The sequence below is a fragment of the Apostichopus japonicus genome, chromosome 3 (assembly GCF_037975245.1).
Source record: "Apostichopus japonicus isolate 1M-3 chromosome 3, ASM3797524v1, whole genome shotgun sequence".
Classification (NCBI taxonomy): domain Eukaryota; kingdom Metazoa; phylum Echinodermata; class Holothuroidea; order Aspidochirotida; family Stichopodidae; genus Apostichopus; species Apostichopus japonicus.
The window spans coordinates 2,135,525-2,161,708 of record NC_092563.1 but is presented as its reverse complement, the minus strand read 5'-3'; the positions used below and the strand labels follow the sequence as shown (position 1 = coordinate 2,161,708).

The 26,184-nt window shown below is 35.9% G+C and overlaps 1 protein-coding gene across 5 annotated transcripts; it reads right to left on the bottom strand.

The window, feature by feature from the left end:
* Positions 1–1,082: 1,082 nt before the first annotated feature.
* Positions 1,083–26,184, bottom strand: LOC139959733 (solute carrier family 66 member 2-like). Of its 5 annotated transcripts, none has more exons than XM_071957558.1 (6): positions 26,028–26,184; positions 23,337–23,635; positions 21,343–21,476; positions 14,362–14,484; positions 6,065–6,281; positions 1,083–4,958 (listed from the first exon to the last, which is right to left on the bottom strand). In XM_071957558.1, the coding sequence occupies exons 2-6, from the start codon at positions 23,561–23,563 to the stop codon at positions 4,748–4,750; spliced, it is 912 nt and encodes a 303-aa protein (XP_071813659.1). In that variant the 5' UTR covers positions 23,564–23,635; positions 26,028–26,184; the 3' UTR covers positions 1,083–4,747. The 5 variants fall into 5 exon arrangements, with proteins under 5 accessions (XP_071813659.1, XP_071813666.1, XP_071813673.1 ...); XM_071957565.1 differs by having other exon boundaries at positions 23,337–23,644; positions 26,028–26,183; XM_071957572.1 differs by having other exon boundaries at positions 25,892–26,032.

Sequence of the window (26,184 nt, the reverse complement as noted above, 5' to 3'; positions counted from 1 at the left end):
GTGTATTTTCCCCTGATTTTTTTCCTTATTTGGTATTAATTTCAGTTTATTCTCATTCCCTAAAATAGAAAGTCTTATTTTTACATTTAGCAACTTCTGAAAATCATGTGAACTGGACAATGCAAAGCTCCATGTAATACTTTGAAATACCAAAATGCATCCACTCTCACTGCCAATCCTTTGACACACCAACGGAATGAAAGAATGTTGCAATTAGCCACATTAGTATGGTTTCATTGGTAATTGATATGCATTTAATATCGTCCCGCAAACAATATTGTCCAAGCAAAAATGCACAGATTGTTACTAACTTTTAACCTTCTGTACTTGACAAAACCATTGATGCTTGAAACAAAAATATTAGCTGCAGAGCATTTTTTTGGCAACATTTTTGTGTTTAGTTGCCCATTCTGGGAGGTTTTTATAGTTCAACCAAAGCCTACTATTCAAAAGTAAGATTGGATTTTATGAAACTCAGACATTCTTGTGGATTTGTATACCACATGCACCTCGATTAGTGAGTAGTTTATATTTATTCAATTTCATTCTTAAATTTGTTTTGCCCTATTGAATAATATGCAAACAGCAAATCAATTCACCCCCCCCCCCCTCCTCCACAGTTTTTGAAATGACACCTGACTTAGTCAAGCTACAGTAAATTGCCATCAGATTCAAAAGAAAGATTAACCAATGCCCAATATCAACCCCACAGGACAGGATTCTGGAAGGGATTATCCAAAAGTTTGGCATAAGCTAGATTCATTTCTCATCAATTAATATCTTTTCATTAGGCCTGTGAGGGTGCAATCACAACAGTTCACAATCTGGTGTAGTGCTATCAGTTTCCATACTAGAGCACCTTACATAATAGTCTTATCTATCTCTAATCACTCCAATTCAAGCAATATTAAATGCAACAAACAACAATATATAAACAACAAACAAAACATAACATAACCAAACAAAACATAACCAAACATAACAAAACAAAAAAAATAAACAAACAACAAAATAAAGAAGCAACAAACAACAACAATATTAAATGCAACAATTCACAAATTTATGACAAGTTTGAAAGCAACTTTCAGGTGTCAATGGAGAGTATGACCACTTTATTCAATTTAAAACTGGAATATATAATAAATTACACTTTGATCAGTAACAAAGAAAAGAAAGCAGAGGATTGTGAAGTTTTGGTAAATTTTTGCAAGATAAAAAAACTTGATATATTGGGAAAAAAACCTTAGCAAACCCCATTCCTCCACCTTCCCCCCCCCCAAAAGGGGGGAGTGGGAGGGGACAAAGTTGCTTCCTTAAACCAATCGTCACATCCCTGCTATTAATTCTGGTGTTATCCAATGAAGTCATCTCTCATGAAACCGTTAGCAAACTAACTCAATTGCAGCACAGATGGTTCAATAGATGCAGTGCTTGAAAATATAACAATACAGCATCAGCCATGAACAATGTTAAAAGTGCAGCATTCTGTTCGGTATCACAGTTTGGGATGAAAATGACTATCCAAGCAGGGACTGACATACAAGGCTATGTGAATTACATGTAAATATGAAATTTATAAGCATGACAGCAAATCTTTCCAATTTATGCAGGTGACTTTTAAAGGATGAAAAAATGACATCATTGTGCAGTATGAATATTCATATATTATCACTTCCTTGATAGGAGACCCACTGAAAGCTGACTAATTAGCATATTTGACAGATGGCTATTTAGCATATTACTATGTTCACTGTATTATCATATTGTATAGAACTGTAATGGTCTCCTGTAGCATGATTTTGTACCCCACTACTACCCCCGAGTGTTCCGATGGTCGTTGGCAAACCCATCTACTCTAGATAAATCGTCACATAAAATGAGTTACACTACACTACAACAAGATCTCTTGCTTCAGTATGCAGTAACTTTAGTAGCAAACTACCAAATATTGATATAACTGAAAATTGTTACAAAACCTTGACATGAATATCTCATTGGTGTGTTTTCACTCTGAGATTTAATGACTTAGTAGTGAGTAGTGAATCAAAGAAAATTCCAAACGGTATGGACCATCAGTCCGAATCAACACTGTGGACTGTGAAGGGTGATAAAATGTTACGGTCATGAGGATTGTATTGGTAATGGGATGATAATGTTATAAAGGTAAACTGAGATGTCGATGAACTGGCCCTACAAGAAAAGATAACTTTATTCAGAGAAAATACCAAAAACTAAAAGAAACTGACCAAAGCCTAAAACCTATTGCACTTTTTGTTAAAAGCTGCCAATGTTAAATACATCAACTGACTTTGTGTACTGATCCATAAAATCCACATTAATTGTACTGGAGTCACTTATAAGTATTGAAGTTGCAGAGGGGAACTTAGAGGGGGGGGGGGCAAGGACCCCACATCTGAAATTGTTGAAGCACTAAAACAAATCTAACTGAAAAACATAATTTCACTCAATTATTACACAGAAGATGAATAGTGGAAAAAGTTGGACGTTTTTCACGTGCAAGCCAATTTTATCATCTTTTATACAGTTATTTTCATATGCACTGTTACTTTGGTAGTAATTTCAGTATTTACTGATCCTTGCCTCCCGGGCCGCCCTGTTCCCATAGATTCTGGATCCGTCACCAAGTTACACAAGTATAATCCACTCATGTACACTGCGGTGAGGAACAAACGCACGTGATGACAAAACCAATACAACTTTCTATTGTCTCATCAATTTGAGAAGTTTGGCTCTCAAAATTAGCAGAGAGTAGAACCAACATGTAGAGGGGGAAAATTTGGTATTCCCCTTCCCTAAACTTAAGGGAAACATTATCTTTCAAAATGCTTCTTTCTGCAGCCAGTAGCCTTTTGCTACTTATGCAGTAAAATTCCCAACAAACCAGCTTGGTTTCAATCCAGTGACTAACACACTGTTTTATACCGAGGCTAATAAGTTTTTATATGAATTTGCCGAGCTGTAACTCTGAAATGAAATGATTGATTTTTTATTTTTAATCACAGGCGAAGGACTGTTTGTTGTGATACCAAATGTTTCTTGTGACCCCAATTGCAATAAAATAACAAATTATTTTGCACGGCAGGAGACAGTCAGTTGTTAGTTAGTAAAAAAAATTGTATGTGACCTTAACACAACTAACATTTAAGTCCTTTCTGGTAGAAATACCCTTGACTCACTTCTTTTCCTCCCCCCCCCCCACTGCAGCAATCCTTGTGCAGCAATTAAGATTGGAATGTAGAAGGGGGTTATGGACTAAGGACAGAGCAGTCACCCCTTCAATTACCCTCACTGCCCCCTCTCCTTAACACTGGCCTTGTAACAACAATGGTAACAACATTTTGTGCAGTTAAGTCACCACAACATTTTACAGGACTGTTTTAACCCTCTTTAGAAACCCTTCAAAATGCATACATTTATCAGGCACACCCCATGAATATACATAAAATAATATGAGACCAAATTGGATTGACAAGCAATTGCTTGAAAATGGCTTTTAATACCTCAGCTTGCACAAAAGGAAAAGTTCACTTAAAAATCATTTCAAAGTAGTTTTGAAGAGAGCTTTATAATTTGTGCAAAGTTATTATAACCGACAGAAAGACGAAGATGCAGGAAGAAACAACAACATGTGGGTTGCAAATACTTGCACTCAAAAACTACTGACCACATTCTCTAAAACGGAAATAAATGTCTCAAGATAGTTGGAAATGACGATGCCGGTGGTACAATTTTCCGACAATTTTTTTAGTTTTCACTAAACGTAGAGAGCTTTTTCGATTTTTATCTACTGGAAAGATGAGAACAGTTGACACGAGAACATGCTATACTCTGCCCTTCCCTCTGCATCAGATACCGCATTCAAATTACTCTAATCTAATCGTATTAATTTTTTCAATACATATCTAATAATTTATTCTCACCAGGAAGGAAGTAATTCATCTATACTTTTGGTCAAGCCAATGAAACTGAAATCTCAAGAAAAAGTTAAATTATACTTGTAATCTCTTTTACTGTCACAAAGATTTCGAAAATTCTCCCACCCCCCCACCAACCCCCAAAAAAGAGAAGAAAAGAAAAACACACTAATAATTAATCAAGGTATCAAATATGCAAAATGAAATTAGAAAAATGCACCTTTAACAGTTCTCTTGATCATCGGCTAACATCTACTCTGGAAACCAACGATGGCAATTTCTACACGACTATTTATAATTCATGGTGTCATTCCCACCTAATGGGCTTTTCTGAAAGACTGCCTTCCATAATAGCCTCCATACTACAGTAGGAATCACCTTTCCCCCCCCCCATTTCCCTTCCCCCACCACTCATTCCCTTTGGGTCTACTGTCATGAGGTCGTGTGATAAAAATAGCATTGAGGACATATATGTGACAGGAAGTTGATAGTGATGATTTCATGAGAGATTTAATAAAAAAAATAAAAAAAATCGGCAAATTTAAGTAAACAGTATCGCAACTGAGTGTGATCAAACTTAAAACTGTCATATTAACTCTTAAAGGGGGAAAAAACAAGAAGAACTTTCTCCAGCATTCTCAGACTGTTTACTGTCGATGGCCGAAATGCAACATCTCTTTGCCACTTTGGCTGCCATCTTTAATACTGCCCCCTGGAGATCTCTCTATCCAATCTTTGAATGGGAAGAGCGCGAGAGGAGCGTTCGGGTCAGCCCGAATCTCGAAATCTTGAAAGCTCGTCGCGATCTTCTCTCAGGATATATGCTCGTCCGACATGGAAGCCTTGGCTATGACCGTCTTGTGGCGGGGTCCGTTTCTGTAATAGAAGACTTGCGCCAATATCGAGAGGTCTATGATTACTTGGAGAGCTCCGCATAGAGTGAACTGTAACGGAGCTTCCTTGACGATGAAGTAACCGGTCTTAAAAGTATCTCCAGATAGCCAGAAACATACCATCTGTACGCTGCAGGAAACAGCAAAAAAAAAAATAGGTTAGAAGAAAAAAGAAAGGAAGGTACAACTGATGCTGAGCAGAATGTGGTGAACACAGTAACAAATAAGAAGGCACCATCTGGACTTCATTTTGAATGGTACGACCATTACCATAGAAACATATGCTGAAAAATCATATAAACTACCAGTATTGTGGTATTTCAAGCTAAATGGGATGGTGAAGCGGGGAGGAAGTGACCAATGAGGGGATAGTTTCATGATTCACTGTAACGTTAATAAACACTGGACGATGTCGTCTAGACCCAACAGTCCCCAAACTATGGGGCGTGACCATACAGTGGGTTAGCAGACAAAATTTTGGGGGAGTTAGAGGGTTTTCCAGACGGAAAATTTACCAATAGTTGCGGAGCATGTCGGTGGATGTCAAACTTAGATTTCTTTTAAGTCAAGTCAATAGTCCAAGGCTAGCTCTGATGCACTCAGAGCATCGATGCCGAAGTGATTTTGTGGGTGGATACTCAGTCCTCATGGAAGATTCTGAGTTTGGGGTCCTAAAAGTTTGCAGACGGTTTGTCTGGAACTATCCTTGATATTGTCACCGTTGAAGGAATATCAATGCATGATGATAAAGATTTCATAAACCGCTGAGAACAGTCCCTGGAAAGACTTTTCCCATATGATTTTAAGTTGGAGTATTACTCTAGTGTTGGGAGGGGGGATCCTTCATAACATAACATTCTTGTAAGAGGAAGCTGCCACCAATTTGAAAACTGCAAAATAGCACAGTATGGTTCAAGATATAATGTTGTGCTTCCACTTTTTCGATACTTTGTACTTAATTATCACAAAAACTGTTGTATTTGTTGACCAACTTGTGGCTAATTACCAAATTGTGTTTTATTTTTGACAAATTTCCATGGCTCTTCGGTGTCTGCAGTAACAGATTTATAAGTTCACTTTGACATCCTTGAATCGCATGATTTGATTCAAATTATTATATAATTCTGCTTGTCTTACTGATTCGAAAACAATAATAAACATAAAAAAAACTATTACAAGCCCTCTAAAAAACAAAGAAATACTGAAAGTTAAGGAAAGAGTGAAATGTTACAGTACCTCATTCCCTGAGTTGATAAATTTTGATAATTCCTATAGAATTGAGGAGCGCCTAAGAGTGCCTCGATGAAGACTGCTAAAAAGCCGAGAACCTCAATGAAATATACATTATTAATGAAGACGTAGGTTACGAGTCCAGATACGAGACAAAATAACAGCATAAATTGACAAAAATCAATAAATCGGCTCCACTTCCAGAAGTATCTCTGATCAAAATCTGTGAGAGAAAAAAAAGAGAAAATTATTTTCAAAACCCTGTAGTAGTTATTTTCAAAGATTTACTGGAACTGACTGTTTTTTTGTTGTTTTTTTTTATATTATTATTTTTTTTATTTTAAAATTTTGTCCACCTTATTAGTCCACTTTATCAAATTGCCTCAGTAAAGTTTTGCCCAAACCAAGTTTGGAAATATTTTATTATTTCGTTTGGTTTAAAACCATTTTGTGTTTGTTGCATTCGTTTGAAAAATTGAAGCAAAATTTTCAGAACATACAGAATGTTGGTCAAAATATACAAATGGGAATTAGAGAATTATGAATGACTAAAATTTAAAATTTGCCACACTTTTCTTTCTGGGGAGTTTCTAATTAGTAATAATGATCACGTCTGGGACGAACCAAACCCACGACCTGACAAAAATAAAACTGTCTTGAGTACTTTTTATAGAAGCACGTGCTACAGCATAGCTCTCATAGTGCTTTGTTTTTCCATAATTGATAGCAGAGGTGGAAACTACTCCATCAAAATTGAGCGTAAAATATTGATTCTGTATCAGGCATGAATGAGGTAAAAATAAGCAATGGTGATTTTTTTTAAAAATATTTTGGTGGCAAGTATTAGTGCAATCTATTGATTATTTTTTACTCTTTTCATTTATTTTATAGCGATTTAGTGAAAACAGATAACGTTTGCTTTAAAATCCTATTCACTGTTTTGAAAAACACAAACCATTTACTAGGATCGAACAAAAGGTCATTTTTTTGTTCGACATATTTAACTCTGAATAAACTTTTTGATATAGTTCAACATCACATCATGTATTGCCACACTCTTGTGCAATACACAACCACCCGTTAAAATATAATTGTCTCGCTTTTTTCGAACCATAAAAAAATCGCACAAAAGACATAAGGGCATAGACATTGGCAATTTTTATCAAAATGGAGCCAAGTTCTTGACATAAATTTCATTGGACACAAGTGATCATCCACTTGTCTTGATGTTAAAGTCATTTCAATGTTACGGTTCACATGGTGCAGTTCACTCTTGTAGATATGAACTGAACCATACGCAGGGCACCTTATGATACATGTGCAATTGATTTAATCCAAAGGGGCGGGCCAAAGGGGAGAGAGATGGGGTGAGGGGAACATTTAACCTTCTCTTCAGTCAAATCTGTGCGCAAATAGTGAAAACAATGGGTAATTGTATGTACTTGCAACTTGCAATAATGTTCAGCAGATTTTAGATCTTTTAAATAATAAATGGCCTCCCATGCTAAAATCTACTTTGCCATTCTGCTTCTTTCATTTATCTAAATTTATCAGATGTAGTAGCATTAACCACAAATAGACAACGTTACCCATACAATGCCCTCTCACTATCCAGTCCACCCCCCCCCCCCCCAATGCACTCCCAATTCTAAAACTTGAACATTAAGTTCTCTTTCCATTTCCCTTTGACCAAAATTAATGATTATGCCAGCATTTGTTGCCATCTTTTATTCTATCATGCAGTTATAAAAAATAAATTATGAGTAAGAAACAAATAAATTATCTGTAATGATATAGAAGTCACGAGCAATGATTTTATTTAAAATGTCATCATTAGTAACAATGACATTTCATCTTTTTGTTTCTCATATGTTAATTTTTGACAGCTGTTTTAATTGTTTGACATTTACCTAAGCATAAACAAAACAAGGTCACGTGAACAAAAATCAACATTTGAAAATATTGCGATTGCTTGGTTGCTTAATACAGACTTTACAAATATTGTAATATTGCTGTTATGGCATAAAGCTTGATCATCAATATATCACCAATGAAAGTGTTTGCTTTAGTTATTTTAGGTAACCAGTTACTGTGCAGTGGCATAGCTTTACAATTTGTGAGGCACAGGGTACAGTATGTGCTTGCTTCATAGTATTAATGACTATTAATATTTTATGAGGCATGTACTGCAAAATGCAATGTCTATTTCCGATCAAAGTATTTATGTTTTTTCAAGTTGGCGTTCTATTAGAGTTGTACAGCGCTATTGAATACTTCGTAGATTTTAGCGCTTTATAAGTTCATTTATTATTATTATTTATTATTATGTTGACCAACAAAACTGAACCCAATAAGTTGAGTCACTTGCACAAACAAATATCTCTCCAAAATTCACAATTTTTCCACATTTCTGCCTAGCTTAGACCCTTAATTTACAGCGAAATAGAGAGAGCCAGAGAGATAGAGAAGGGACAAAAGAAGGAACTGAATTGCGAGTGGCCAACAACTGCGAAAACCATATTCTGCAACAATGACACTTACGTGTATCTCTTCACCATTTATTTGAACAAGAAATCCCAAAACTTACCGGGTTTGGATATTAACGAGTGACGAGCTTACCTGTATCTTCACAATCTCAGCACTCTCGCCTTTACCATTTCTAGAATGAACTGCAGTTCACTCATTCTACCAGTTCACTCCAGACACGGTAGAACGGGAGATCTAAGGTTGTGAGTAGACAGGTAAGCAAGGGAACATACGTATATTATACTGTTCTTTTAGGGTTTTTTTTTAATCCACCTCTGTATTTTTGATGCATTATTCTTCATAATATTTATCTTTAATCTTATGAACTCTCTTCCCTATCTGGGATGGGAGTGTTTCACACCACAGTTAGAGCTAGAGAACAAAGTTTACTCAACATTCCATAAATTCATTAGACCTGGGTATTTATGGGCTTTTACCCACAAAACACTCTGGCTCCATACAATAGTGGCATTTATATGGTACTGAGGGGTGTAACTGTTGCCACCCACATAAATTACTTAATTAGCATATAATGGCAAATCATTCACCTTTATCAATGAACTGAGAGACACAATAGCCTAATGTCACACTATCTTTTTAATTGTTGCTTTTTACAAATACAATTGTAATGTATCACTGTGGGTGTGTTTAGTTTGCTTAAGTGTTGCATCACTGTTGAAATTTGACACAAACTATGTAATCTGTCACAACATCAGCAGTGAAAGCAAAAATATCGAACGGACTGAACCCAGCATGAAGTAAGCTATGTCACATATATATAACATTAACACATTCTCATTAACGATCTTTTTGTTAAAAATTAGGGACATCTTCCACAAAGGTTGGGTGACTTATAATAAAACAATCCCACGCTGGTTTTTGTGCAAAGGAAGAGGTTGGGAGAAGAGAATTTTTTTTAAATCGAGAAGAGAAAGGTACACTATATCCTGAGGGGGATATATTCTGAGTAATCCTGGTGCAGAGACCGAAAAGCAACGACAGTGGAGCCTTGAAGCAAACTGGGCATTCACAGCATGGCATGAAACTAGCATCTTATTCTACCATAGAGAGGTCAATCTGAAGCTTTGGTACCTCAACCAATAGGCCCATCCCCACCTGTATAATATATATCATCATATGATTTCATCATATATATCAGATATCATCATTTAATGTTCAAGGGTAGCACAAGTAGTCCCTATCACATCATATTTGTTGATGCAACATTAGTTCAGTGTATGATCACCCAGATGCATTGTATTTATTGATTTGTGTATGATAAAAAAATTAAAAACTGACATATTAAAAATATGTGTTACTGATTGATTGAAGAGTAAACTGATCAATATATCTGTGCATCTGATCAATCAATCAGACTTAATATCAGTGTCTGATCAACAAACCAGACTAACATAGTACTTTATGTGTGAGTCTGCTTGTACAAGCAGACTGACACATACTTTGTCTCTGATCTATCGACCAGGTCGACATATTAACACATATCGAGTGTTTCAACCAGATCAGCCATGCAGACAGATATATATGTGTATGTTACAGTATGTAACATACACACACACACAGGCTTATTTATGTGTGTGTATGTTACATACTGTAACAGTGTGGTGTGAAACATGAAGGAGTGGAATAACAGGGACATGGATTGTAGGTATTCTATCAACTAGCTATTTTACATAATGCCTTTGGTATATTGTGATAGTTGCTGTACAGATGACAGTATGTGATATCATGTGTAAATCTATGAACATTCCCTTTACAGATATTACAAACAAAAAAATATAATTTTGTGCTTCCTTTACAAATCTGATCAATTTCTCAAGAAAGGTAAGAAAAACCACCAAACAACAGAAACAAAGGAGCAACTGTAAATTATAAATAAACAGTAAGAAAACCAATACTAAAGAAAAGAGAAGAAAAACACAAAACCAGACCAAAAATAAAATAAATAAAATTAGCCACAAATTATGATAAATTATATATAAAATCCATCCATTGCAGGTTAATGAAACCCAAGTCTCCAATAATTTCAGATGAAACATTCCAAGTTGTTGTCCAAGATTGGGTATTGAAAAGTTGTAATGGTATAAGTTCAAAACATGAACTCATCAAAAAGAAAAAAAAAGAAGCAGGAATCCCAAGAAAATGAATGCTAAAGGAAGCCCAAACATCAGTAAGAACTGTACCCATGTTTTACCAGCAGAGCTTGGTGTTTGTGTACATCAGGGATCTTTCTGTACATTAACGTTCCACAACTTACCCTACTTGCATATTTATGAGGGAAGGACTAACCTGCCTCCTCACAACTTCTGCACTCTCGTTCTACTGTGCCTAGAGCCAACTGATATCCCCTCTTCAGCACTGTATGTACACCCTAATAGCTACCAGTAACTACGGGTCAATGACCCTACTCATGCTACCGCCCAAAGTATCTTAAAGTCTTCTTCATAACTTCACTTTCTTTTATCTTAGGGAAGCATGTTTATAACACACCGACCGTTTTTTTTTATTGAAACGGTAACTATTTACATGTGTCCTATAGTATCTGACAGGTAAACAAAAACCGACGTTGCAAACCACCGTCAATCCTTCTGGACTTTAGAGGGCCCCGTCATTGTTTGATCAAAAGTATAAATTTCACCTTTCGAAAGTAACACATGAACTTTTAAAGCATTGCAGCCTTTTTAATAATCATCATTTGTTAGTGCAAAGTTAACTATTTAAATTCTTCTTAAATCTACTGGAGGTTCAGACTCGGATCTTTTTATCTGATTTGAGACAATTAAAACGTCTGTAAATTGAAAACTGATAATATCCCAGCATAAACATAACATACACTGAACCTTGTACATTGGACCCGCAGGTTACTTGTGGTACCTATTAGTTCTGTGGTGGCTTAACCACAGCTTGCTTATGCTGTAGAAACCATACCAAAGTTCACAGAATGTTTTCCATTTTGTGACTTATACATGCAATCAGTATTCATTTCACTATTAAAACCAATCATATTTTAGACACCTCAACTGTTGCCAATCACTACCGACACTGCACGACAAACTATTTCTTCGGGAGGAATAAATCATGCACGAATGTAAACATTTATTTCAACTATCAAATATCAATTACTTTTAAGAGTATTACTTTTTTTTCTTGACATAAATCTTGTTTTTTAATATGATTGAGAAAGGTTTAAAGTAATGCCTTGAATATCAAATTTGTAACAGAATTCCAGTACGTGGCAGTGTTGAGGTGAGCGAGGGTTTTGGGTAACAGAGATACACCTTTCTAATAGAACAGGCATACTCTATCTTCTTCCTAATCCCTCCTCCCCCACCCGCAACTCCAGTGGCGGAGCGTCCATACAGTCAGGGGGGGGGAAGCCCCCCTGACGGACTCAAATGTACTGCTGGCGCCCTTTTCAGCTTTTTATCACTTTTTACTTATTCGCGATTATTGACTTTTTTATTGCGCTCTCATCTACCTATTGACATTTGTCACATTATCTTTCAATTAGCAAGGCCCGGAAAGGGTCATTTCCGGCAATCTAGGAAGTATCTTTACTCAAAAAATTTCTGTTTGCTCTGCGCCAACCTGTGGTGGCGCTCCGCTTAGATAGTGTCGAAAGCGCCCTTACAGACCATTCTCGAACCCCCCTGACCAATACCCCTAGCTCCGCCACTGCGCAACTCCCCTCCCTATTGCCAGCCCACTGGAGTTCTTCTGAGCTCTGATGTTCTCCAGTTTTAAGACGATCAAATGGTAAAAGTGTGGGTGAGATCGCTAAGGCATTGTCATCGAGTCTAAAGATAGAAAGCGAGATAATCCACTGCAACAAGGCTGAATCAATACCAAACAATAAAGGTTATTTCTGCAGACTAGCGGAGCCTACTGTGTGAAATGCAGAACACTACAGATTGTGTCCAACCCAACCTTTCTTCAGCAGACTCGGTGTCCAACTTTGGATACTGTAAAAATGTCACTTAAAGATGCTACGTACACCTTTCTGATTTTTTTTTTTAATTCTCCCTTCCCTTTCAGCTCCTTTCCTACTCCTCCCCCATCCCAAGGCAGTTATGCAAATAATAAATTACTAATTCAAAACTTATAAATTATGAAATGGGTGGTCTACGTCAAGTAAGCTCAGGAAAAAAATTAATCTCGCTAAAGTTAATGTCAAACAGAAGTGATCTTTTCCATTGTCATGAGAATGGGGTTGAGGATGTAAAGACAAAACTTGCATAAATGCTGTGTAAAGTTTCTAAAAGCATGTGCATTCACTCATTGTGATGCACAGTGTTTGGGTACGACTAATGGTAACTACTTCATTACGCTGGCACGGTCAAAGATGTAGACATCATTTGTCACTTTGTAGGTATACACTAGCAATGAAATGAAACCTAAACAACCAACTAACGAAACAAAACATTAATACAAGTTCTCTCTTTTCCTTGAATGAGATGAAACCCAGAGTTCATCATTGGCCTAGATGTGATAGTGTAACTTGTGATGACAAATTTCCCCCAACAAAATGCTAAGCGAAAGCATATCCAATTCAAGTAAATTTCGGTTTCAATGTTTCTTCAAACACTAGGCAGAAGACTTGAGCAAGCCTAAAGAAGACATCATCCTGCAACATATTGAATAGCTCCCTCAACGGTTAAAAAAAAAGAAAAGAAGACCACCTTGTTCTCATTGAAAGAATTATTATGGCCATCATTATAAGAGAAGGGACTTGAACTGGATATAACTGAGATAAAATTCCATCCTTTTTTGGGGTAATTTTTCAATCCTTCCTACATTAGGGAGTTGAATGGGGGGGGGGAGAAGGGAGCTCATACAATCCTAACTATTAACTCAATGATTTAAACTGAGGGACATTTTGTCAAGAATACATATCGGGGTTAAAAAAAACACACAATGGGAAGGAGAACTTTATGGATGAATGTACTTCAAAATCGACCACATACCTCCCCCACAAGGAATCCGGCATGCAAAAATGTTGGTACTCAGAATCCAACAGGTGCACATTGCCTGTGTAGCAATCACCTTACCAGACTTGACTGTACAATTCATGCAAGGGCAAGGATACTGTATCCACACATTCAAAGGCATTCTGTACTCCATATCGTATCATCTATTAACAACACCAGGTGCTCAAACCCCACATTTACCCTAGCAACCATCCTTACTCTACATGCTTCCCCAGTCATCAAGGAATAAATCTTGTCATAAAGTCACTTTTCCACTCACAACAAGATTTTTAGTCCAAAGGGTTTTCCTTTCTTGAGTGAGTTGCCAAGCTATTCAAGTGTGATAGACACATGTTTTTGTCATATATCAAAAGTATTAAGTCTGTATTAACAACATTTAATCAGAAATGAAATTGAAGTTGATGAAATTAAACCAGCGTTGAAGAATGAAAGTTGAATTTATATTCAAAAAGCAGAAAGACCAGATAGGAAGCAGTGGTTGTGAGTTGGTCAGACAACGTTATAATGCACATTTAATCGCAAGGAAAAATGTTAAAAGAAATAAATAAATTTAAAAAAATATATGTATAAAAATGATTTTGGACTTCACCAATGTAAGGAATGCAATGCATCAGCAAATTTTAAATATGGTAGCAGTAACTTTGGCAAAGGAGAGCAATAATTCAAAAAAAAAAAAAATGAAAAAGTGAAAAAAAAAAAAAGGGAGGGTATGTACGGTGGAGGAATAATTCAAAAGCAAAATACAAAATGTTCAGCCCAAAGCAGACCCACCAGTAAAATATTTGCCTCTGATTGAGTAAGACAGAGTAACCTCTGAAGGGGCCCTGCTTACATGGTCCACGGGATGCCCGTCCGTGAAACGGACCTTGTGGGAGCTGGGTGAGGACGGCTTGTCTGGAAAAGTGAAAACATGGACCAAGTGACACCGAGATGAGAGAAAAGGTCAGTGTACCAGAGAGAGAGAGAGATAAAAACAGAAGATTATACCAAGTGTGTTTAGTAAAGCTGGTGTAAAATATCTATTAGGACCTCTAAATGATACACAGAATAGTATTTTAAATTTTTTGTTTTTTTTTGTCTGTAGACTAAAGAATAACTGTAAGAAGAAGGCTACAACTCAGGTCCTACAAACAACAAGTTTACTAGAACAAGTAACTCGTCAACAATTCTCGTTAAAAAGCCAATTAATTTTGATCAACAAACATCAATTTTTCATCCATTTTTGCTAAAATTTCATATTTTCACAATTTGATTATATGCTAACTAGTATTTAGTCATTTTCATTTTTAAAATCTTTTGCAATAGTAGCAACATTAAAGTTTCACACCAAGTTGCATGTCTGGTTGAGAAAAATAAAACAGTGAAATCATGCTTTTCTAATAATTTCGTCGGCTCCAAATTACATTCATGTTGTCTGCAGAGTTAGCGTCTAGGATACAGCAAAAGTGCTTTAATCTCAATTTGGTTAACGGCACTGCGAATTTTAGTTATTTTACGTGATAATTTTTTGACGTGAGTAAGAAGACTTAAACAGAGGGAATCGGACATTTCTGAATCGGTAAACAAACTCAATGGAGCGTTTCTACAGATGGCGGCTGTCATATCGGTCCTAATTTGTGTAAATCTATACTTTTTAACAGATCTCTGAATCAAAGTTCACACAATCGCATGAAGTGCTCACTGGTACACAAAAATGCCGGATGGACTTGCATAATGACGTACTAACTGATTGACTATTCCATGGTTCCACTATTTCAGTTTCGTCGAACAAAAAACATTTTGGAAACACAGGATAAGGTGCTAAGAACTGTTTTCTCGACTTGAAACTTTGAAAATATTTTTTCAAAAATCTCTTTGTGAAGTAGTAAAAATGTAGCTGTATGCTAATAACGATCAACTCATAATACTGAGATGATCTGCAGTCAGAGACTGGAACTTGTCAAGTTTTGTAAAACTATCTAGGACCGGTAAGACAGCGCCCTTTGTTGATTTTTTGGGGCGTGCCTGAAGAGCACCATTGGTTTTGTTTTTCATTCAAAAAGGTCAGAATTCTAAGCTACTTCAGATCAGAGCTTCAATGTTAACAAAGGTTAGTGTAGCATTTGGTTTAAACTACCACAATGATTTAGTCAGCTTATGTCGGTGAAAATCACAGCAACATTGTGAAAGTAAGTTCACAACACTAGAGAACTCTAGTACTCTATAAACAAGATAGAAACATGGAAAGTTATTAAAGACAAAAAACAGACATTGGTTAGAAATTTACCTACGTCAGGGATGGCTCTTGCTGAGAGCCAAAAAATATAAACTTGCTAATCACAAGTTGCAAACAATGAAAATAAAGGTATTTATACGTGTGTAATATTATTTCATATTTATAACAACAATCCAGACTTTATCGACAAGGAATTGTACCTACATTTCCTGAAAGTTTCCCTCGATATGAATCATTCAGTAGTATCCGGTATTTTGACATTGTGTGTCACCACCAACAATATATATGTATATATATATATATATATATATATATATATATATATATATATATATATATATATATATAAATATATATATATATAGTAATATATATATATATAGTTATATAATATAGTATACCTAGATACTGTAACTTACAGCATGTTGTAACTCGAGTTTCACGCCTCACGGTGATCATCAGACAACCTGATGAACTCGAGTTACAACATGCTGTAACCTACAGTATAGGTATACTATATTAAAGTATTTGCTCTACATCTACGTATTAGTGAACGATTGAATCTTCAAACCTTAGGGAGTTATTGTCTGCTACCCTTTGCTGTACTATTTTCCAGACAAAATGTTAATCCAGACAAAGTGCTTAAAAATATGCCTCACCATCGATCATCTAAATATAAATACACTGATTTAAGAAACTGAGAGGAGATTTGGAGGAAGAAGAGAACAAAATACCTTTTAAATCAACAAACTAAACAGCAAATCCCACATTTTCTTCAGTTCTTTCTTTTATGTAATATAATACATCCATTTGTACAAACCATTTGATCAAAAGTTATCATATTACCACTTAGATTTGGATAGCTTATTTGATAGAGCATAAGACTTATATCTCAGCTTTCCTCTCTCTTACTCCATATGCTTTTATAAATTACAATAGAGCTTGTATGAAAGTGGCTTTCACCAATCCAAGGATCTTGGGAAGGGGTGGGATATGGTGGATTTATGCCCCTTCCCCCCTTCAACGGTCAATTGACCACAATGATGGATATATAGGTAATTGATGACCCACACAGGATTACACAATGGCATATATATCTATATAGTTCATGTTTGAAATTTGAACTTTGAACTATCCAAGATGCTTGCATGCAATGAAAATAGTATGTGGAGATTAGTGATTTTGATGATGAAATAATGTACTGTATTGTACAATACAAAACTGTGTATTACTGCATTGAACTGTAGAATACAGAACAGTACTGTAGAATACAGAACAGTACTGTAGAATACAGAACAGTACTGTTCTGCATTGTACAGTACTGTACAATACAGAACAGTACTGTACAATGCAGAACAGTACTGTATTGTACAATACAGTACTGTGTATTACTGCATTGAACTGTAGAATACAGAACAGTACTGTAGAATACAGAACAGTACTGTAGAATACAGAACAGTACTGTAGAATACAGAACAGTACTGTAGAATACAGAACAGTACTGTAGAACACAGAACAGTTCTGTGCAATACAGAACTGTACAATACAGTACTGTACAAAACAGAACAGAACAGTACTGTACGATACAGAACAGTACTGTACAATACAGAACAGTACTGTACAATACAGAACATTACAAAACAGTACTGTATTGTACAGCACTAACATTCTATACTACATAGTGTATTATATGGTACAGTACTGTACAGTGCTGTACCATACAGTACTGTTCTGTTTGTACTATACAATACTACCTAACTATACTGTACAGTACCGTTCATGCATACATACAAAGACAAGCTTCTTTATAAGTACTCTGAATAAAGATGCTTTTAATACTAAATTTTAAGATCATTACAAAATAAAATCTAACTTTAGAAGCCAAATGAGTTGCAATGGAAATGGAGCTGATGAGATGCTGTAAGTATTGAGATTGATACAAATGAACATATATTTGCAGTATTAATATTCCACGTTATGGCTGTTAGTGGCAATGCTTGGCATACCTAAGAACTGCTATTTGCATAAATATGCAGTGATATATTTATATTAATAAGTATTAAGTGGAATCAAAACCAACATAAAAAGCTGCTTCCTTTACGAATAAGATTAGACAAATGTGCTAAATTTTACCCCGCCATTTCCCAGTATTTGATCTTCATTCTGTAAATGTAGCCACAAGACAAATATGGAAGACATTCATTTGGCAATAAACCATAGGAGATACAGAAGAAGTTGTCATTTACAATGTCTACTTACAAATCAACTATACAACGAGATACAAGCATTTGAACGTAATCTTTGATATCATTTGACTGGTCACGTGTAGTTTTAGTGTCTCATTGAATTGAGGAAAGTTAAGATGATGGGCAAAAATTGATCTAAATGACCAAATTAAACAGTGAAATAAGCCTTTTTTTAACTTTTAACCAAGAAAACTGATAAACGATATCTCTGAGTTTGACCTAAACATATTCATGAAGCAACAGGTCCTATAAGAATGAATTTGGTTCCTCACCGCAACTCTTCCCTCCCCCCCCCCCCCGCCCCATTTCTCATCCTGTCCCTTGTTCAGAAGATTCAATTCCACCAGCACTTGGCATAAACAGCATAGCTTTACACACAAACAGAACAAAGTTCTCAAGTGTGTTTAAACAAAGAAGATAAACGCATGGGATATCACACACAGTGTATCTCTGAGAACCGAAAGGAATACTTTCTTATCTGCTCCGAGTGTTAAAGCAAAGAAAATTTTATATTTGAGGTAAGTGACCTTCAAAGATAAATACAGACATTATAAAGTGTGTAAAGTCACTCTAGAGAGCATTTAGCTTGAAACTAACTGTAAATCTAAAGAAAAAGAAAAAAACCTCATAAGATTCTCATTTTGCTAATTAAACTCTTGAAAATGCACAAACACCCACACCGACACACACACACACTGTAAAGTATACCTTGCTAAGTATTTCAAGCGTAAGAACCGTGCCAGGCAATTTTGGTTTTCACTGTTAGATGAGAATTTCCTACAGATATGTTAATTTTAATGAACCTGCTAGCTTTCCACTTGTAATAAGTGGAAAAATGGAATCTGCAAGATAACATCCTATATGTCTCCATGACAACTGGTATGGCCATGACACACAACTATGCATCATGTTCTACTGAATGTGTTGTTATGGAGACAATTTTGTAAGAAAAAATAAGAAGTACATGGAATTCAGTAATAAAATCCTTGAGACAACAGTATTTAGAATGAGAGTATTACAATAAGCCTACAACAGTGAAGTTATACAAAAGAACAGCTATGGTACTTGGGTGTGTAGGTGAGTGATGAGGGTGGGGGGGGGGGTAAGAAGGAAGAGGGCTTCATGATCCAAGGGCAAAGTCTAATACACAAAGCATTAGACCTGTCAGTTCCTCAGATGAATGCAATGAATGCAAAGCTCTATGGGACAACATTAAGAATGTTATGGTCTCATATGACACATTAATATATTTATTTTTTTTATAATTTTTTTTCTTTCTTCTTGGACAATCCCGCATCGAAACTAACATTCTGCCGAAGGCCAGCCTTTAGTTCATTCAGACACAAACGCATTAATTTATTATTTTCTTCTAAACACCTAATGCCCATAAAGAGAGAAGCATTGTATAAGTATATATGTAAATATATGTTTGCATTGAGAACATCATTGGAGATGTGAGTGATACCAGACTTTTAGTGTTTACGACGATTGAGTCTGTCTCTGATTACAAAGAGTTGATGAAAAAATATGACGAAAAATAAAAAGGGGAATTGGATGGTTAGACTGATGAGTTCCCAGTTGGCATGGAGATATGGGTTCCCTTAAATACTGATAAGATACTAGAAGGCAAAGGTTTGTGTCATCTTCAAGAATCATGCTATACCATCATGAGAGTATCAAAGCATTTTCTCTACTTCAATCAAAGAAAGACAAAACATGGGGATTGGGTAATTAGACACATGAACTCCCACATGGCATGGAGAAACAGGTTCCCTTAAATCACAAAATAATAACGCGAAACTTAAAAGCAGTAGAGTGACAACGAAATCTGTACTTTAATGAAAGAAATCCGGCAAGACCAGATTTTGTCACGCGAAAATGAAACTATTAACAGAAAACTATACAGATAATATACAGTATCTGATATCGGCAGATATTAAAAACGGAGATATTATAGTTGAGGCTCCTCTTTCTTAATTTTTTGTTGCAACACAACTCAAACTTGTAGCAAATAAAAAGGGCAATTAGATTTTCATTCATCAGGGCAAGGTTTTCAAGTTGTCCCTCAGACAAGCAGGTCTTACTCGTTTGTTGTCCGAAGAGCAAATTTGGTTGTCCGAAGAAATATATAGAAAAATAACACAGAACGACCGATATGTACACCGTAGGAGGACATTCTCACAGGCTCATGTTGGATTTTAAACAGAAGTCTGGTCATCTAAGACGATCTGACAAATGTTTAAAATTTTTGCCCTGATTTATTGTTTACATTCCTTAGTGGCAATTGTTACTGTATTTGCTGGGAAAAAATTATCTCATTGATCATAAGTTTGACATAAATTTGTGACATGATTCATGTAGTGAAATTGACTGAAGAAAGCTTTATCAAGAATTAGACTTTAAGCTCTGGCTAGAATGGGCAGGAAGACTTGAAAAATGAAAAAGAAAAAAAAATTGAATATATATGTTCAATGGGATTATTAGAATGAGTCTCCAAAAAAGATAATGGAAAAAAGTTGAATCCATGTTTGCTGTTAAGAAAAGATGCATGCCTACCAAACGAAAAACCCCAAATGGATAAACTAATGGGGTAATGGAATAATGAAACAGTTAAGGAAGGTCTGTGGTTACGTTTAACTGCAATACTTTTGTTTAAGCTGGTTCAGGCTACCACAAAGATTTCCACTTTAAAAATGAATTTTTTTTAAGACATACTAGATAAAAATTTCATTTTGTTAAGACTAGTTGCCTCTAATTTAGTTTGATACTTAACTCGATAACTTATTCAAACAGTAGCTTAAAAATTGCATATTTTTAAAATAATTTATTATGTTGAACTATATCTTTCTGTAATAAGAAGTTTTTTTTTTATCTATTAATTCCTGGAAATTCCAGGCAGATTTTCAAAAAAAATTATATTTTTGCCAGGTCCAGCTGGAACCTGACACTTGTTCATAATCCGGGCCGGATTATCCACTGGTCTGGATATCCAGCCGGATTAGATTATCCCCTGGACCGGACATCCCAGACATCCAGTGCTTCCCCCTAGTCTAACTTTCATTGCTTACATTTGCTATGCTGAATTAACCTCAAATATAAAATATTAGCCACAGGATAAAGGCAATACATTTGATTCAAAGAGTAACAAACATAAGCTCTGAAATGTACAGCTGTTTACACAATTGGCAAATTGTGATATTTGTTTTTAGTTTGGGCTCACTTTTTCCACTATTTCTGAACAAAAAACCCATTTCATGAAATCAAGCAAAAGGCAAAGAAGTAAATACAAACCAGTGAATACTCTTTTGACTGTTGAAATTTCGTTCAAGGCACGGACGTTGGTACATAGACGAATCAGGGCCATCATGGTTACAAACATGATGATACTTTGGGCAAGAAGGGGCAACTCGAATGGGTGGCCAAACCTGTCGACAAATATCAAGACAAAGGAGGAGGATATTTAGATACAATGAAGAATAGGTAGAAATTTCCTTTTTGGGCTTTTTTGCTGCAATGAACAGTTAAAGATGAAGGACTATACAGTGGTTATGTATTAGCTATAAAGAACTCTTTCTCACATGACTTTACAAACAGTTAACTCCTGTTCACCGGTAACATTTCTAGACAGGCCTCGAAATTCATGCTATTTACCGGCTAAATGCCATCAGTTTTCCTCATTTTGCAAGAATAAATAGAAGGCACTTGCACTCTTCAGTCGGTAGACAGTCGAACATAAAGCAATATTAGTCTGGAAATGATCGTCGAGCATGCAGCTGCATGATTTCCGTACCTGACGAACACCCTGTACGTCCGTTTGTTATCAGCAAATATTATTGGACTGTTCCCTACGAGCCTGAACAGTAACTGATATGTGCTATATTCAGGGAAATATTATTGGACTGTTCCCTACAAGCCTGTGCAGTAACTGATATGTGCTGTATTCAAGGAAATGCCAACTTGGGCATTTGATTTTACGCCAGTGGATTTTATGGGCACAGGACTTTCATTTTCTAGCCAGTGACTAAAAATTGTGAAATTCTATGCTGTCTCACCCACAGCCCAGTGTACACAATTTATTAGTTGTTCCTGAGGTACTAGATTGTGCCATGTCTAAGGGTCCCCTGGGGGAATCTCCCATAGCATGCTGCAACACTCTGGTACACACAACATCTAATTCAGAAATAGTCACTATGAATCCATAAAATAAAAAAAGTTGTAAAATCTATTGCAGATAGTGAAGAGTACATAGCTTTATTGTGTATGAAACATCCCATCTTCACTATAGACAAAATGATAGCAATTTCCCTCAGTTTGCTGATGAAATTCCTTTAAAAAAAATTTATTAAATTTATCATTAACATAGCCACCTCAGTTATTGACTTTTGGATGTTTCATGCACTTCTCTGCAAAAGAACACCTGTCTAAATATTGTGTCTGTGAACTGAAGTTATGTTGTGTTAGTGAGGTCTGTTCAATGTGCAATACATAAGCATGGACTATATGCAAGTCCAGATTGAAAATGCCGATGAAATCAACTTACAAAATACATTAAGCTGGATGCACTACAGATTGTAAAGAACCTATTCATTATAATTGAGATATGTATACCTTCTATATCTGCAATTCTGATTGCTCAGCGGAGTGGATATGTGCTCATTATTGATCATTTATTATTATTATTATTATTATTATCATTGTTGTTGATACTACCTCCACTATAAGGCGAGCAACCACATGATTGCTACAACACAGATCTCTTTAAAGCCCAATTTTTAATTCAATCTTGACTGTCTTTTTCCAGTACTATTGGGTTGTAAATACACACAAACACAATGATTTTGGCCCATTCCCAGAGAGATCGTGCAACTAAAATATTAAAACCAAAACAAATGTGTCCGGTTATTATTTTGGTCTAATATGAAAACATTAATCGGACGCATGCTGTCATCTCGACCAAAACAATAACAAAGAATGGAACACCTTTCTTTTGGTTTGAATGTTTCCATTGGCTCAATCTCTGTGAATGGGTCAAACTTTTGGGAGGGGGGAGGGTGGGGGGAGGTGCATCGTCATAATTGTGTGATTATTAACTGCACAATAGTACCCAAAACAATTGCAGAGTTAGTTGTTTATCATGTTTATAATGGAATATTTAATGGGGCTTTAAATGCTACAGGGTACAAGTGAGAAACAGTCACTCCTACTCCTCCTCATCCAAGTACACATGTACATGTTATAAAAATTGTATCCAGGTCTTGGCAAAACATGTAAACCGGGAATCTCACCAAAATAGAATCCTCAACGTGCTAGCGGCTAGGAGCACGAGACAGACGTGCGTTGAGAATCCTTCGCCGTTATCTGTGCGTTTGATCTCCATGTACTGAGGTATGAACGGTACGATACCGCCAAACATCATACAGCAGGAGGCTCCCCATGACACCAACTGCTGAATGCTGATGTCGGGGAGCCGAAAGTCTAAATCAGCAAAAGCTGGGATTATATCATTTTCCATGACATATATATTGTTAAGAAAATGTGCTCTGACTTCCGGCAAAGTTTAAAAATTGGTGACTAAACTCTGTATCTGAAAAGACTGAAAAAAAGAAAAGAAAAAAAAAGTCCATCACTTAGAAAATAATTGGTCACAAATTAGTTCTGATGATTAGTATAATATATACTGTATCACCGTTACGAGAAACACAAAGGAAGATGAAATGAGTAATAGGGGGAGTGGTGAGGTTCTGTGTCGGTCCAAAAGCAATGGATACTCTTCCACCAGGAATAGTCGTCTGACTTCCCCAAAAAATTTACATCTAAAACAGCTTTTTGGATTGGCTGCATTGAAGCTACAAAACTTACCAATAGAATAATTCAAAGCTTGACAACTTAACATTCTTTTTCTATATAGGTTGATTCATAAAATTCTTCCGTGTATTTACACTTGACGGATGTACACAGCACCTCACAGTGACATTTTAAATGGCAATATTTATTGGCATAAATCCAGTACTTCCTGCCAAACATCAACAAAATATTTTTTCTTTTTTTATTGGCTATCTTTTTCATAAATGTGTTGCCGCAGCCAGGATTTTCTGAATACAGTGCAAGTTTCACAATACGAATTGGCTTGCCAAGTAATGCAGTATAAAATAATGTACATAATTTATGGCTTTGAAGTATAGTGCATTTATGTATGCCTGTAATAACATAAACAACGAATCATAGACAAATTACAAATATACAGCTCAATGTTTGTGAGGTTTCTCGGACTGCCAACTATTCATATGATGGATAGGATCAGTATTCAATGTTTCAAAGAATTAATCAAAACTGCACTTTAGTCTGCATTTAACTGTGTTTGTTAATGGCAAGAAACAAACTTCTTTGTGAAAGTAATAAAATACCTTGAATTAACACCCAACCACAGAAAGTACATAAATTACCAGTTGGCTATGAGTGCTTACTTTCCTTTCACAAAATCCATCCAGCTACTGTAGGCTTGCTCCAAGTTTTGCTGAGGGTCTAGGCTTGCATGGTTCTAGCCATGGACAAGTAATTTTAGACTCAAAGGGGATATTGTGATCGTATGACAAAGGACGCTATCAAAAAGTGAAAATTATATATTTTCAGCTTCTCAAGGTAAAACTTTGACTATATTCTCGTCAAATGTTGAATACTTTGTTGACATTTGCATTTTATTTCCCTTAATAATTTGCACTTTTTGTACATCAATTTTTTACATTAAAAATATATATATTTTATAAGACTGAATTTTGGTTAAGCTTGGGTTCCGCTATTTGTTCCAAATATATATAATATTCAGGGTTGCAGAGCTTTTATAATTCAAAGTGGCTATTGTTACGACTAGTCGTAAGAATAATTCCCTACTACGCATGCACAGTTGCTATTTTCATGACCAGGAGTACTATTTTTACGACGAGGAGAAACAATAATTTTCGGTTAGAGTTAGGGTAAGGGTTAGGATTGAGGTTTAGGGTTATGTTTAGGGGTACCCCTACTACATGCGCAGTTGCTTTATTTACTTTACTGCGCTTGAATTTGCCTTTGTCGTAAGAATAGTTTATAATTATTACGACTCGTCGTAAGAATAGCCACAGCCTTTATAATTTCGGTCTCGCGGACCTTCGGTCTCGCAGACCTTCGGTTTCGTGGCCTGTAACCGCTGTGTTAAGTTCTTTCATACCCCTTAATTGACACATTCGTTGATAAGCTAACTGAAGTGTAGGCCTAAGTATACATCCATGACTTTGGATGCTGTTTATTATGCTCTGAGCCGCTAAGCTCAGACAGGTGAGGTCCCAGAGAGTAGAGGTATTATATTGCGGTACTTTTGGTGATTAAATTTCCAAATGCCAAGAGGTTGTGCAAAACTGTGGGGGGGGGGGAGGTGTTAAAAGCTTAATAAAAAAAAATTGATCAGCATATACCTGAAATGGATTCAAACTCATGAAATATGTAACTCTGCTTGACTGCAAAAATTTTAGGTTGCCTGCTGTATTGCTGCTAGTAATATTTGAAGGTGTGTCAACTACGAAGGTGTGTCAATTATGAAGCCTTAACCATACTTGTCATAGTCAACCACTATGTATATTTATGACTCTTGGCCTAGTACAATATCACCCTTTCCCTCATTAAAATTATCGTATCAATTGTTGGCTTAGGTCTGATGGGAGTAGACCTAGGCTCATAATCCTAATATTAATGTAATTCTAAGCAAAACCTATCCCACTGGTAAGGGCCTAATCTAACTGTTACTTAAGCCCAAGTTACATTACAAGTTAGGCCTAACCTTTCTTAACATGGTCATAGTGAGACTTACTATACGGCTAACATAGGCTAGTATAACATTAGGTCTAACAATTAAATATTCTTGTCATGTTTGATAACAAGTCGTGCTGCATTCCAACTTTGTTTGAACATCATGCTTTGGTGTTTCTGCATATTCGAATCCTTACATCATATTAAACGGCAGGAGTTCGGTTTGTAACGAAAGAACCCATTTTACGTGAAATAACAGTGGAATTCTCGCCGGCCTCCTCTTGCACTTATCATCGTAATTAACGTAGATAGTAGAACAGATTACAATAATACTGGCTACTGCTCCGAATGTGG